Consider the following 15,277-nt stretch of genomic DNA (forward strand, 5'->3'; position numbering starts at 1 on the left):
TATATCATTTATGAATTCGCTATCAAACATCTAATATAGCATATTTTCAGCGCTAACAATGTACATATTTCTTGTAGTGGCGGGTTCAGTACCCTCCGCAGCCGGAGGTTGACTTCAGCTTCCCCAAGGAATGCTACTGCGGTGGGGAACCGCTTATTAGGACATCTTACACAACAACTGACCCGGGGAGAAGGTTCTACACCTGTGAGAACATCGACGACGGAGACTGCTATGTACACAAGTGGTGGGATGTGGCGGCTACAGAGGAGATCAAAGCCATAGGTACACATTATACCTTGCTTTCTGATAAGGTTGGTTATGTTGCGTCTGTGAGTGACTACGAGTCAGAACTAAACCAGGTAAAAGATCTCCATTATGAGACTAAACTGAAGTTGGCTGTGCTTGAGAAGACTATCTCTGAGTTATCTAAAAACAAATCTCATTATGAACTTGTACTAGGTGGTCTGGTTCTTTTAGTGATGGTAATATCCATGGTCGTAATGTTAAAGTAGGTTTGAACTAAGAGGAGAGTGAACTAAGTAGCTTGGTGTTTTGTAGTATGAACAATAACGACTGGTGTGTGTATTGTAATTGATCATGTGATCAAGGAGACTTATAAACTTTTCAAAGTACTATGTTTTGTTATTACTAATTGATGATATGTGATTTCGTATAAGTCTTGTAATTGTTAATCTCGAACACACATTTTGAACACATGTGTTTCGTTTCTTTCATCACCAACCAAAGAAACAGTATCTATACCTAACAATCACATGTATCTCCAACACACACTAAGTTTAATAACCCGTGAATAGATTCTCCATCACATGTGATTGTTTAGGAAATCACAAACTCACGGACTGTCACTCGGGTCTTGTTACACAACTTCATATCTATAAATATGAGCTTGCTCTTGTGAATACAAATACACAGATCTTTCCTCTCCTTATTTCTTAAACAATTACACATCAAAGTTCTTCTCGCTTATTTCCATAACAACAATATTTCTTCTCCTTATCTAAAATGGCATCTTCCTCCCATTATCATTACCACAAAGATGATGATGATGATGATCTTGATACCCAGTTTGAAGAATTTTTGACGTTTTTAGATATAACACTAAATTTAGAGTTTATAGTTTAAAAAAAACGTCAAATATATATATAAATAAAGCTATTTTTTTTTAAAGTTACTCCATCACATCGTTAAATATATAAATAATATTTATTTTAACAGGGCCCGTAAATAATTGGAGACGGCCCTGATGGACACCCCCGAACCTTTAAGCTCAATCAAAGGATATAAACACCATATTGGCTCCACGCCAGTCAAGACAAGAGATGCCATGGTGTGGATGATATCACTATATATGAATTTCTCTGAAAGCAAAGTAGAAGCACTCGACTTTCCTTGCAACGATTTATTAGCGCTCGAACTCATCCATGCCTGTGTCACACATGCACCAATTGATATAGGCAGTTCGGTGAATGTGATCTACAACGAGACTAGACAAAACAGAGTCATTAAACGTTAAAGTTAGAAAAACATGGCAAACATTAACAAGATTTAACGGACGAACCACTCAGGCTGTTATGACCATTAAAGTCCATATATATCTACATCTGAGAAGATACGTAAGACCATCTCCAATGTATTCTTCTATTGTTATCTATAAAATAGAGGAACACTATAATAGAGATAAGTTTTATTCCAATGTATTTTTCTGAAATATATATATTTTTTATATAAAACAAAATAGAAAAAAAAAATAAAGGAATGTTATTTCCTTCTCTATAAATAGAGGAAAAAATAGTAATTTCTATTTTAGAGGCAAAAATAGAAATGAGTTGGAGTGATTTCGCCTCTAATTGCTATTATAGAAATAGAAATAGAAGTGGGTCGAAAATGCTCTAAGAACACAATTTACCATATTTAATATTAGATTATTAAATCATGATTAGGATTGGTTTAGGTTTCCTTTTGCATAACCAATGGTTTAGCTTCCATTTACTAAACCGGTAGTATATATACATGTATCTGTACAATTGTAAAGAACAACTTGAGCAATATACACATTTACATTTTGTAACAAACTCTGAGCTCAAGCTTCTAATATTTAACTCGCCTTCAGTCTACAACACCATCTTTGGTACCGTGTGGATCCATAACATGTGTGTTAAATTGCTGAGCATACTAAGAAACCAAAGGCCAAAACGATTTGAGAAACTCACCCCTCGACAATAGCACTATTTGGACCAGGAAGCTGTGTTGAAAAGAATTTATGATCCTCGAACTTTGAGAAGCCTAAAGTATAATATTACACATCTAAAGCCGGTCCTGAGATTTTGGGAGCTCGAAACAAAATTAAAAACAAGAAAACAAACTCTTAAGCACAGTTTTCAGATATAAAGTGCTAAGCCATTGATAAACAAAAAGAAGTGCAAGAGCCAAGAGTCGAGGAAAAAAAAGACACCTTACTACAAAAAAGGGTTTTTACTTTTCTGGATTTTTATTGGACTATTGCATTAATGTGTTGTTTGGGCCATACAAAAAATTCGGTTGTTAAAAGACCAACGTGATATTGTCAGCATGTAATCTCATTTTTAAACTTTTATATTATATTATATATATATCTTGGATTTTTTCTAAATGGAGGCCTACGAAAAATGGGGCCTAAGTCAAATGTTTCGATAGGTTTGGTCCATGACACATCACCTCAAATGATTTTGTCTTGGAATTACCATATCTTTTTACAATTCTACATGTCTCGTTTAATTCAAACAAATTACCATATTTCTTATATTTTGGGAATTAGACTACCCAGATAGAAACACAATTCTTCCGAAGATAGAATATGGAGACAACAAAAAAGATTGGTATTATACTATGGATATAATTTTTAAGATTGGGAAAATGTATATTCATTAGATCACTTATTAGATGGGTGAAATATCATAATTTTTAGAGTTTTAAGGTATATTTTGAGTTGTTTTGGAGTCAAGTATGTTTTGGATGAGATTGGAGATTCTAGAGCATTTTGGAGCATGAGGAGAATTGTAGATGAAAGACAGAATTGGGATCATATTTTGATATGGTGTCGATCACACCCACCCTTGGTATCAGTCAACACCATCGTAAACAGCAGTTCCCACAAGTTTTTATCAAGTTTCAAGAATTAAAGATTGGTCAAAAAAATATTACTTTCAATTAAGTTATTTACGTGTTCTAGATTTTATTTATATTTTCAAGAATTTTATAATTCTATTATTCTAATTTGGAGATAGCTTAAGTTTTTTGGAAGAGACAGATCATAATCTTTGTAGAGAGAAGATTTTGAACTCTTTTATTTCTTTTATTGATTTCTTAATACAGTTTATTCATTCAATGATTTATCTTTCTACTATCATAGGTAATCTACTTGTTAGATTTTTTTTTCTAGGGTTGATGAATTGTTAAGTTGGTAGAATTGTAAGGGTAATTTTATATTCCTCGTATAGATTGTTCTTATTGCTAGTTCTACGATAAAATTTTGGCGCCGTTGCTGAGGCCTAAGCAGTTGCAGCCATGATCTTTAACATGTTGTGAGAATAATAATAATGCTTTCCTCAAACAACTTCTTCGGTGATGCAAGGTTCTGAAAAAATAAGGAATAAGATGTATACTTTTTCTCAACTTCTTGGGTAACTGTCTAGACCATGGTTTCAATGATGTTCTGCTGCTGGGAATTTCTTTCAGATGTATAGATTGGAGGTACTAGATGGCTATGGATGCTGCAAATGAAGAAAATTTCAATACTAGGAACTCAGAAGAAGCTAAAAGTCTTTCTGAGAACTTGTCATCTAGCAATAGTACAAAGAATGCATACCTTGATAGGAAGAGATTGGTTGAAAAATGGATGGAGATCAAATTATATTTGATTCGAAACTTTTATATGTCCAATGTTCAATATTGAAATAATTTCAGAGGTTTTCCTTGACTTTTGTCTGTGTCAACAAAATCACAATCTCTTTGTGAGCAAGAAGCAAGTTCAATTTACTTCAGAGGTTGAAACCTTTGAACCAACTGAAGAGAAGGATGTCAATTTTGTCAGTGACACTGGGTTTAGGGTTATACTTAGAGATCTCAATTTTGGAGAACTTTGGAGCATGAAGATAATTGCAGCTGAAAAGACCAAGCCAGATTCCATATTTTGACGTGGTATCGATCAACACCCACCTTTGGTGTCGGTTGGCACCCAGTAGACATCAAAAGTTTTAAGAATTGAAGATTTTATCAAGTTTTCCCACGAGTTTTTATCAAGTTTAAAGAATTGAAAATTGACCTAATTTTTTATTATTATTAGCAATTAAGTCATTTTCGTCTCTTAAGTAATATTTAGGTTTTAAGAGTTTTGTAGTTCTATTATTCAGACTTGGAGAGAGCTTAAGGTTTTTGAGAAATAAAGATTAGAACTCTTTGTAGAGAGAAGATTTCAAACTCTTTTATTTTCTCAATTAATTTCTTAATGCAATTTATTCATTCAATTATTTGTGTTTTTGCTATCATCTTAAGTAATATACTTGTTAGATTTAGATTTTTCTTGGGTTCGTGAATTGTTAGGTTGATAGAATTGTTAGGATAATCTTATATTCTTCATATGGACGCTCTTAATGCTAGTTCTAGAGTAATTACTTGAAATTTAAATGTTAAGATAATTGGAAGATTAGAACTCTTTGTGGAGAGAAGATTTCAAACTCTTTTATTTTCTCAATTAATTTCTTAATGCAATTTATTCATTCAATTATTTGTGTTTTTGCACTACAAGAAAACATATTTTTTACGAGGGCGGTATTCGTTGTAAATTCGTCGTAATAGGGGCTTTACGACGAATTAACATCGATACGCGTTTTGTTGTTAAACGCTCGTCGTAACGGAGGTTTCGTCGTAAAGTCCTAGTTACGTTTACGAGGAAGTCAATTCCTCGTAAAGCGGAAGGAAACTATTCGTCGTAATTCCCTCGTAAATGACGATGTAAATACCTCGTAATAGTTCGTTGTAAAAGTCACGTAAGGCTTCCACGTAAAGTCGATGTAAACTTTACGAGGACTTTACAACGACTCCATGTAAATTCCTCGTAAACGTTACGAGGACTTAACGTGGAATTTTATAACGAATTTACATCTCCATATTTAAAATATTAATTAATTATAATAATTATATAAATTTTATAAAACAATAATTTTAAAATTTAAAATAAAATTAAATATGAAACCAAATTTTTTTTAAAAAAAAACTATAAATTCATTAATTATATAGAATTTAAAATTTTTATACAAAACAAAAGAAATAAAAAAAGGAAACTAAAGGCCAACATCATCGTCATCGAAGTAGTGGGCTGAGGGGTTCGGGTCTGTAGACGTTCCTGCTTCGGGATCCGGCTGGCTCATCCCGAGAGCTGCTCGTCTCTCCGCCAAAGCTCTCTGCAAAGTTGGATTTCCCGCCGCCATCACATCCAGCAAACCCTCGAGAGAGTCCAAACGCTGCTGCTGGGTATCCATGCGAGCCTGCATCCGGTCGTTGTCCTGGTCCCGTATCGAATAGTATGACGAAGTCGCCCTTGCAACTTCGTTAACGGAACCTATTCCGATCGTCCTTCCCTTCTTTCTAGGAGCCACCTATATATATATATATAAACGTATTTAGAGTTAATAATAAAATAAAAAAAATTAAAATTATTAAATTTTACCTCCTCGAAGATCCGGTCAACCTCTTCGGTTGACAACTTGACGGGTAATCCATCTGTAGACTGTTGGGTAAGTTGCGTCTCTCGCTCTTCAACCCGAGACGCCACAGCGTTGAAGAGTTTCTCAAATGCAGGATCCACAAAAACCCCATCTGGTGAGGCGTGAGTCATCTTGAATAAGTCCGAGAGAGATGGCAAAACTCCCGTCTTCTCCAACTAATAAACAACAATAATAAATAAATTAAATATAATTAATAAATACAAGTTTAAAATAATGAAAATTATAAATTTAAATAAAACTTACAGCTTCGAGACGAATTCCGGCATGTGGTTTTTGGCCGGTTTTATGAACCATGGGCAAATGGCCATCTTTATCCCTCGTTCTTCGGGAAGCGGAGCAGGAGTTGGCACCCGCAAATCGGGATGAACTGCAGCCGGTGGGGCAGGCTGATCCGGGGCGACAGGTGGAGCTGGTGGGGGAGGCATCTGAGATGGAAGAGGAGGAGGGGTCGAAGAAACTCTCCGAGATGTGTGAGAGTCCGGAACTGTCCCGGAAGAAGACGATGGACCGCTAGAAGAAGATCCATCGCCAAACAAATCCGCATACGTAGGTGCAGGAGCTGCTGGTCTCGGTCTAGGAGCCATCTAGAAAATTTAAAAAAATTAAATTAATATATATCCTAAACGAATTGTTTAAAATAATTTTATAAACTAATCATCTAAACTAATTCCGTTAACTAATCACCTAAACTAATTCCCTAAACTAATCACCTAAACTAACCACTTAAACTATTAAAAAAAAAAAAAAGATAGAGAGAGAAAGTTACCTTAGAGGGGGAGAGGAGTTAGGGAGGAAGATACGAGCAGTGCTCGTCTGAAAGACTTCTCCCATATATCTAACAACGGTTTCCTCGTAACTTCGTCGTAATGTTACGAGGAAGTTACCAGGCCCGTGTTTTCGTTTACGACGAAGTTACCAGGCCCGTGTTTTGGTTTACGACGAAGTTACCAGGCCCGTGTTTATTCATTTACGACAAAGTTACCAGGCCCGTGTTTTTTCATTTACGACGAAGTTACTAGGAAATAGTATTTTCTGTTACGACGAATTTACATGGAAATAATATTTTATGTTACGACGAAGTTACCAGGCCCGTGTTTTTATTTACAACGAATTTACGAGGAAAGTATGAAACCCCGAAAATCAAATCCCTAAACCCCAAAGTTATCATCTTTACCATTATCACTCATTCATACTTTCATCCTCTTTATCCAACTAAAACCCTTAACTTCAACAAAATAAAATTATTTACCTTAAGAAATAGATATTATACAAGGAAACTTATAGTACACATACATTAAGTATCTCACTTAAGCAATAAAAAACAACATTGGGTACAATATTTTGTAAAGATAAAAACAACATTTGTTACATATATTACATCATTCTGAATCGTTTGAGTTTTCATCAACATCTGAACAGTCATCATCGTCACTACAATCGAACTCGTCTTCACGTGCTTCATCTGTCGCATCTTCGGGAAGATCTTCATATTGATGGTTATTTGGGTCGATCAGAAGATTTTCATCAAGTTGTTGATCAGGAACCTCAACTTCATTAATAGCATCTTCTTCTTGCAATGGTGGTTCTTCTCCAGCAACAATTCGTCCACGAGGTGTAATTTTGATAGTAGCCAACCAATTAATCCCAGAACTTCGAAGGCGAGGGTATGGAAGAAATCTAACTTGTTCAGCCTGGGAAGCTAGGATGGAATGCTCTAATAACCCTGGAAATTCCACTTCAATAATCTCCTGCAAGATCCCGTAAAATTATGTTTCGCTTTTCACACATATTCCGTAGTTACTTGTTGCCCGATGTCTTCCATACTCGTATGTGTGAAAGGTATCCCACATACGAGTATTCTCTGAAGAATGCTTCAATTGTTGTATGTTGCGAATATAACCCAATTAATAACATTTTATAAACATATGTAATATATTATAAATTAATATTTACCTGCAAGTGCTTCATGTACATTTGTTGGAAGGAGCTCAGCAAAAGCGAATGGAAGTAGTCGTTGCATAAACACATGACAATCATGACTCTTCATTCTGGAAAACTTTTGAATACGTTCAACACGTTTCGACCAAGTATAACGGTAACCCGATTCGTTGTAAAATACTTGTTAAATTACAACGTCTTTACGAGGAAAGATAAGGAAACATGATTCGTCGTAAAGTCCTTGTTACATTACAAAGCGTTTACGTGGAATTTAATTTTCCACGTAAAAGTGATGTAACTTTACAACGACTTTAAGACGAAACAGTTTCGTTGTAATATTACATCTGCTTTACGACGAAACTTCTTTTCGTCGTAACTTCGACGTAATCTACTTGTAAATTTACGAGGAATTATATTCGTCGTAAAACTTCGTTGTAAAGCCAGTGTTTTCTTGTAGTGTTGCTATCATCTTAAGTAATATACTTGTTAGATTTAGTTTTTTTTCTACGGTTCATGAATTGTTAGGTTGATAGAATTGTTAGGATAATCTTATATTCTTCATATGGACGCTCTTAATGCTAGTTCTAGAGTAATTACTTAAAATTTAAATGTTAAGATAATTGGAAGACACAAAAGTGTAATTGATTGCCTGATTTAATCCTAGAGAACATAATTCATATATGCAAAGAAATTTCGTTTAGATATTTTGTGAACTTGTCACGTGTTCTTAATCCTTGTATGAACTTTTGAACTTACAAAGAGATCTAGACATAAATTATCCTAGCAACGAAATTTGATTGATTTGATTTTTGTGATTGAGTTCAATAACTGTTCTTAATAAACCTTTTGCACTGCAATTCTGGTTTACTTTGAATTTTTTTTTTTGGTGCTTTTCTTATCTGAACTTACAACCATTTTGTTTTCTATCTTTTACTTGCATTACATTCATTATTGTTTACCTTAATTTTATAGGGAAATTGCCACAAATACCACATTCATGGTTACACTTTTCATGTATACACTAATCATTTTTACTCTCACTTTTAATGAAGGGTTACTCTCACTTTTAATGAAGGGTAAAAGATTACACATAGAATTAACTAATCTAGACTTAGGGTTTAAAGTTGAAGGGTGGGGTAGAGTTTTTAGAATGTGAAATTTAGGATTCTAATAAATATATAAATAAATACTTAAAAATATAAAAAAATTAAAAAAATAGTTTCAAACATAATTTTCGATTTTCAAAAAGAAATTTTGAAAAAGGTATAAAACAAATTTCAAAAAAAAATTCAATTTTTTTTGTTTTTAATAAAAAAAGTTCGAATTTGAAAAAGTATAATTCAAAAACATAATTTTTTTATTTATTTAAATAATAATTTATTATATATATATAGAACAAGGGAATAAGAGTCTTTTGCCACTTAATGAATAATGTATTTTTGAAAATGTCCCTTTAGTGGTGGTAAAGATGAAAAGTGGTACCTTGAAAGTGGTAAAACATGAAATTTCCACAATTCTATAACTGAAATCTATTGAGTGATCTGAGTTTCTGTGGATTGGACCACTAACTACTACATTGCACCTCTGAAATTATAAAGTAGTTCATAGGGATATTGAATTTATATTAACATAGAGAAGAAATAGTTCAAAATTCAGAACACATATTTTACCATCATGTAGAAGTATAATGTAACTTCTAAAATAAGAAGAACATGTAACATTTTTATTTTTTTTCTCAAAAAAGTTTTGAACCAATCAAATAATTACATTTTCATAATTTAAAAATGAAAAAAAATTATTTATAATATTAGAATATGTAATGAAGGATAAGATGGACCAAAAATGGTAAATGATGGAGAAGGTGTATTGGGGAAAATGATTAGTTAACTAAAAATGTTTTTTTTATTACATGTTGAAGATCTGTTGCTGAGACTTTACTACTCCACAAAATAAATATTCTGAGTTCTGCATGTTTATAAGATGCACCTTTCAATAAAGGAGATTTACTTCACGTTTAACATTATTGTCTAAATTAACAGTGTATATATATATATATATATATATATATTTAGAAAGATAAATAAATTAAGTATAATATTTAAAAATACAATATCAAACATGTGTTTTAAATATATTATATGATACATGCTTTTATTCTTATAACCTATTCATATCCATGAATTTTAGTATATATAGAAATATATACGGAGTGTTGGTTCTAGTTTTTCCTATTTCGGGAGAATTTGGTTTTATAATTTTTTTTTTTTTTTGGTTACATGAGGTGTCAAAACTATATTTGAATCAGTTAACTAATCTTAACTTTTGATTTTGTAGTGACAAAAATGCTTACAATGAATTCTAACAAAATATATATATTATTTTATTAGATTTTTTCTATAAATATATTACTCAATTAAATTTTGTAAGATATGGGTATTTATTTTTCCATTTATTATTTTCAAGTATTGGCAATTTTTTATTGGTGATAAATCTAAAGAGTCCAAATCCACTTAAATATAAATATATATATATATATATATATATATATATATATATGTGTGTGTATATGTATGTATGTATATGTGTGTTATTCTCGTAAAGTTTTCTTATTTTCATTTGTATTGTAAACCTCGTCCCTAAAACAAGACATAATGGCGTTGGGGAATCTTCCATGGGAGTTAGTGGAAGAGATCCTCTCTCGGGTACCACCAAAAAGTCTTGTTAGATTTAGAGTTGTTTGCAAACAGTGGAATGATCTTTTCCATGATAAAAGTTTTATCAAGACCCAATTGGATCATGCATGTCCACAATTCGTCTTATTTGACCAAAACAAGATATTTTTAATAGATGCCAATCTTGATGATCTAGCAATACAGATGCATCAGATTTCTGTAGATATTCCATGTGTGTTAGCTATGAGTCCTTTCAGCACCACTTATTGCGATGGGTTGTTGATTTGTGATCTTCATTGTAACGGGACCGCCGTTTGGAACCCGCTGTTGAGACGCGGTCGACAAATTATGACCAAAAATATTCGATTCAAGTTATGTGGGATAGGATACGATAGTAATAGATCCGAAATAAGTTACAAGTTATTTGGGTATCATTATTATTACGAACACGATTGTAAACTTGAAATATATGAGTGTGCATCTAATACGTGGAAGTATATCAATGCCCCTTACGAAGAATGGCCAATAAAAGAACCGTTAGATAATCATATATCACTTGGTGGAAATTCGTATTGGACTGCTTATAACATCGAGACTAGCGAGTATCTCATCCGAAAATTTGATTTTTCAAAGGAGATATTAAAGAACTTTTGTATTCTACCGTGTAAGAAGAACCATGAGGGAGATACTCATTACCTCTCGGTTTTTAGAGGAAACCGGTTTTCAATGTTAGAACAATGCTATGGAACAAAAGAGATTGAGATTTGGGTTACAACAAAGAAAATCCAAAATGGGGATGAGGAGAATGTGGTATGGGTTAGGTTCATGAATGTCTCAATACCTGAAATACCTAGGTTATTTCACCAGAGTTTCGGACGTTGCCCAAGTTACTTTGTTGATTATATGTACGGAAAGAGCTTTGTCTTGTGTTGTACAGACGAAAATAGACAGGGTTCTATTTATATTTTGAGGGGAGGTTTTTCAAGGAAGATTAAAATAGATTCTAGGGGTGTTGATTTTAATCACTTTATTTATGTTCCAAGTTTCACCCCCATTCCATGAGAAAGTTCAGATTAAGATAACAAGAATCAAAAGCTTGCATGTAGAGTAGAGGGTTAACATGAGATCAGCGATTATATCTTGTATTGCATTATGACAATATAATTACAAGTTTATTGGCTGGAATATTGAATTATCTTGTGTATAAAATTATATATAAGTTTTGTTCCTTTTTTTTAAATAAAACTAGATCATGACTCGTGCGTTCGCACATGTGTTTTTTAACTAGTAATTATGGATGTTTAGTCCGGTAAAACCAAACTAATTAAAACCGAAACAAACCAAAATAGAAAAAGTAGTTTGGATTTGGTAATAGTGAATATACGGAATGAATTGTTTTATAAGAAACTGATGTATATAGATATGGTTTGGCATATAAACTAATCAAACCAAATAAACCGATCAATTAAAATACTATAGTATAATTATATGTATATTATATAATATAATTAACAATATATACATAGTTTATTTTATAGATATGATCTTCATACTTAAAATGTTGATTTTAGTAATTTAATATTTTATTTTAAATTAAAAGTTATTTTTTATTTTATCAAATTAAACAAAACATAATTTTTTTTGGCAAATATGTGTGCTAAAATTTAGTTATTTAATAGTATTATGGATTACAAATTTTCTAATTTTATTCTATAAAAACTATTACTAATATTAACTTAATATTTTTACTAATTATTTAAATAGTAAAATAAAAAATACTTTCGTGTTATATTAAATCTGATATCTAATTATATAAAGTAAAATTCACAAGATTTATAAAAAACTAAATACATTATGGTTTTTTGGTATAAAACCGAATAAATAAAAAACCGATGGTACATAAACCGAACCAAACCAAAGTAGATATGATTTTAATATGATAGTTATTTTTCATTAACCGAAAAACTGAAAAATTGAACCGAGAACCGATATCCAGATTGGAAACCCCTCAATGTAATATATAATATTATGATTTATGGAAAGATTATAAATATTTATAAATGTCTGAGTTGTTTATATTGTAGCTAGATGTTAAACTAATCAAAATGATGCCTAAACATATTTGATCATTTTTACTACATGGACCATTTTCATATTGTATTTGTTTATAAATTTAACCACTTAATATGTTTGTGTATACTAATACATTAATTTTCTAAAACAAATATTTTGTGGCAAATAATGTTTTTTTATCTTTTTCACATTTACGTGTCTCTTAGTTTACTTTATATTGGAAATATATGAGAAACATACAGCACTTAAAAACATATATAAACAGTTTTAGAATTAATGTAATATTAATATTGAGAATATTTTAAATTTTTCGCATAGAGTATCAAAATATGTTAAATTTGTTGGTTAGCTAGATTATAAGAAGTAGTAGATTTTATTTTAATTAAATAAGGAAAATACATTAAATACTTAAACTAAGTTTATTAATTGGTTTAGTGGCATAAGATTATAAATTAATTGTAAACTTAAGGGTTTATTCTTATTTATACTTCTATTTTAACAGATTAGATTTACTTTTATTCCATCAAACCCAGCAAAGGGGATAAGTAACAGAGCAGAAAATAAACCCAACAAAGCGATGAAATTGAGCAAAATTCGGTACTCCGCTCCTTCCACACAAAATATACCGAAGCAACCTGATTATCAGCTTGATACATATAAACTGTATTTTCTGTTAGGTTTTAAACCTTTACCTAGTGCTTAAACTTAGAATGAAATCAGAGATTACAAGCCAATGATTAACACAAAACCCACGAACTCTTTGTTTGCTTAATCTCTTGTTATATCTCTCTCTCTTTGCCCTTGCTCTCTCTCGGATAATCTCGGAACTTTGATCACCTCCTCTATATATATAACATGATAACCGACTTTACTCCTATTCCATATTACCTTTTGTAAAGTCTTCGCCGACTAACGTAACATTTCCTTAACGTTTTCTTTGTTAAAATTTAATTTGTCAATTGACTTATGCTTTAGTATATGAAATATGTACGGCAAATGAGATAGTCGATTTGTTGTATATAGTAGATTTTTATATTAGACTTTTCATGGCAAATTTTCGTAGCCGATTTAAATTTGTAGCCGACTTTTTTTATTTACGAAGTAGCATACTTATGTAAAAAAAATGTGGGTTTGAGTAAACCGAACTTAACTTGATGTCAAAGTAAACTAATTTTATTTTTACTTTGAAACAAATAAGACCTTCAAATTGAAGACACTTATTAAACTACACCACACTTGTTACCGACCAATCTCAAATCTGTAGTCGTACTCATTCAAAGCACGATACTTTTTTTAACAGAACACAATCCCTAAATGCAACTCGATTGAGAATTAAGTTTGTGAAACTCGATTGAGGGTTAAAGAGAGACACGGGAATATACCTTGGAAATTACTCTTGGTTGAAAACGATTTATCCACCGCAAATGTTTTCGATTTTTGATTCAGATGTGAAGATGGAGTTGAACTTAACTTGATGTCAAAGTAAACTAATTTTATTTTTACTTCGAAACAAGCAAGACCTTCAAATTGAAGACACTTATTAAACTACACCACACTTGTTACCGACCAATCTCAAATCTGTAGTCGTACTCATTCAAAGCACGATACTTTTTTTAACAGAACACAATCCCTAAATGCAACTCGATTGAGAATTAAGTTTGTGAAACTCGATTGAGGGTTAAAGAGAGACACGGGACTATACCTTAGAAATTACTCTTGGTTAAAAACGATTTCTCCACCGCAAATGTTTTCGATTTTTGATTCAGATGTGAAGATGGAGTTGAACGTGCAAGAGGAATATGATCTGGGGTAGAAGAATTAAGGGTAGAAATCGAAATCAAGTAATGGGGGGGGGATCAATTCTTCTGTTTTTTTTTTTTAAATATCATGTCGACAAAACCAGTCTCTTATTAATGTTTTTCATTTTTTTTTAAAGGGCAAACTTGTGAATAATGAAGTAAAGGTTGGGTTTTTGGTATATTTTTTGTTTTTTGTTTTAATCTAGTCTAGTAATAATTAAATTATATAAGTTAGTCTAGTAATTTGTTCATTAATTAGAGTAATTAAAAGTACTTTCTCTTAATTTTTTTTTTGTTACCTGAGGTGTCCAAATTATATTGATTAAGTTAACCAATCTTAACTTTTGATTCTGTAATGACAAAAATACTTACAATTAATTCTAACCAAATTTGTTTTTATTTTATTTTATTAGATTTTGTTTATAAATATATCACTTAAATTAATTTTTTAAGATATAGGTATTTATGTTTCTATTTTTATTTTAAAGTATTGACACCTTTTTATCAATTTTTTTGGTGATAAATCTAGGGACTAGGGAGTTCACATCCACTTTAATATATATATATATATACACGGTATATATATATATATATATATATATATATATATATATATATACGGTACAATGTATTGTAAACCTCGTCCAAGAACCTGATGGCATTGGTGAATCTTCCATGGGAGTTGGTTGAAGAGATCATCTCTCGGATTCCGCCAGAATGTCTTGTTAGATTTAGAGTTGTTTGCAAACAGTGGACTAATCTTTTCCATGAGAAAAGATTCATCAAGACCCAATTGGATCATGCATGTCCACAATTCGTCTTATTTGACCAAAACAAGATATTTTTAATAGATGCCAATCTTGATGATCTAGCAATACAGATGCATCAGATTTCTGTAGATATTCCATGTGTGTTAGCTATGACTCCTTTCAGCACCACTTATTGCGATGGGTTGTTGATTTGTGATCTTCATTGTAACGGGACCGCCGTTTGGAACCCGCTGTTGAGACGC

General features: G+C 31.7%; 1 protein-coding gene across 1 annotated transcript; it reads left to right on the forward strand.

Moving 5' to 3' along the window:
* The first annotated feature begins 10,174 nt into the window (after positions 1-10,174).
* LOC125580914 (F-box protein At3g17710-like) lies at positions 10,175-14,774 on the forward strand. The gene has a single exon (XM_048746187.1). The coding sequence runs from the start codon at positions 10,373-10,375 to the stop codon at positions 11,453-11,455; it is 1,083 nt and encodes a 360-aa protein (XP_048602144.1). The 5' UTR covers positions 10,175-10,372; the 3' UTR covers positions 11,456-14,774.
* Positions 14,775-15,277: the final 503 nt, after the last annotated feature.

This window comes from Brassica napus, chromosome C1, assembly GCF_020379485.1.
Source record: "Brassica napus cultivar Da-Ae chromosome C1, Da-Ae, whole genome shotgun sequence".
Lineage (NCBI taxonomy): Eukaryota > Viridiplantae > Streptophyta > Magnoliopsida > Brassicales > Brassicaceae > Brassica > Brassica napus.

Excerpts from the sequence above, each read along its gene's own strand:
- LOC125580914 (XM_048746187.1), top strand. The coding sequence starts at position 10,373 with ATGGCGTTGGGGAATCTTCCATGGGAGTTAGTGGAAGAGATCCTCTCT.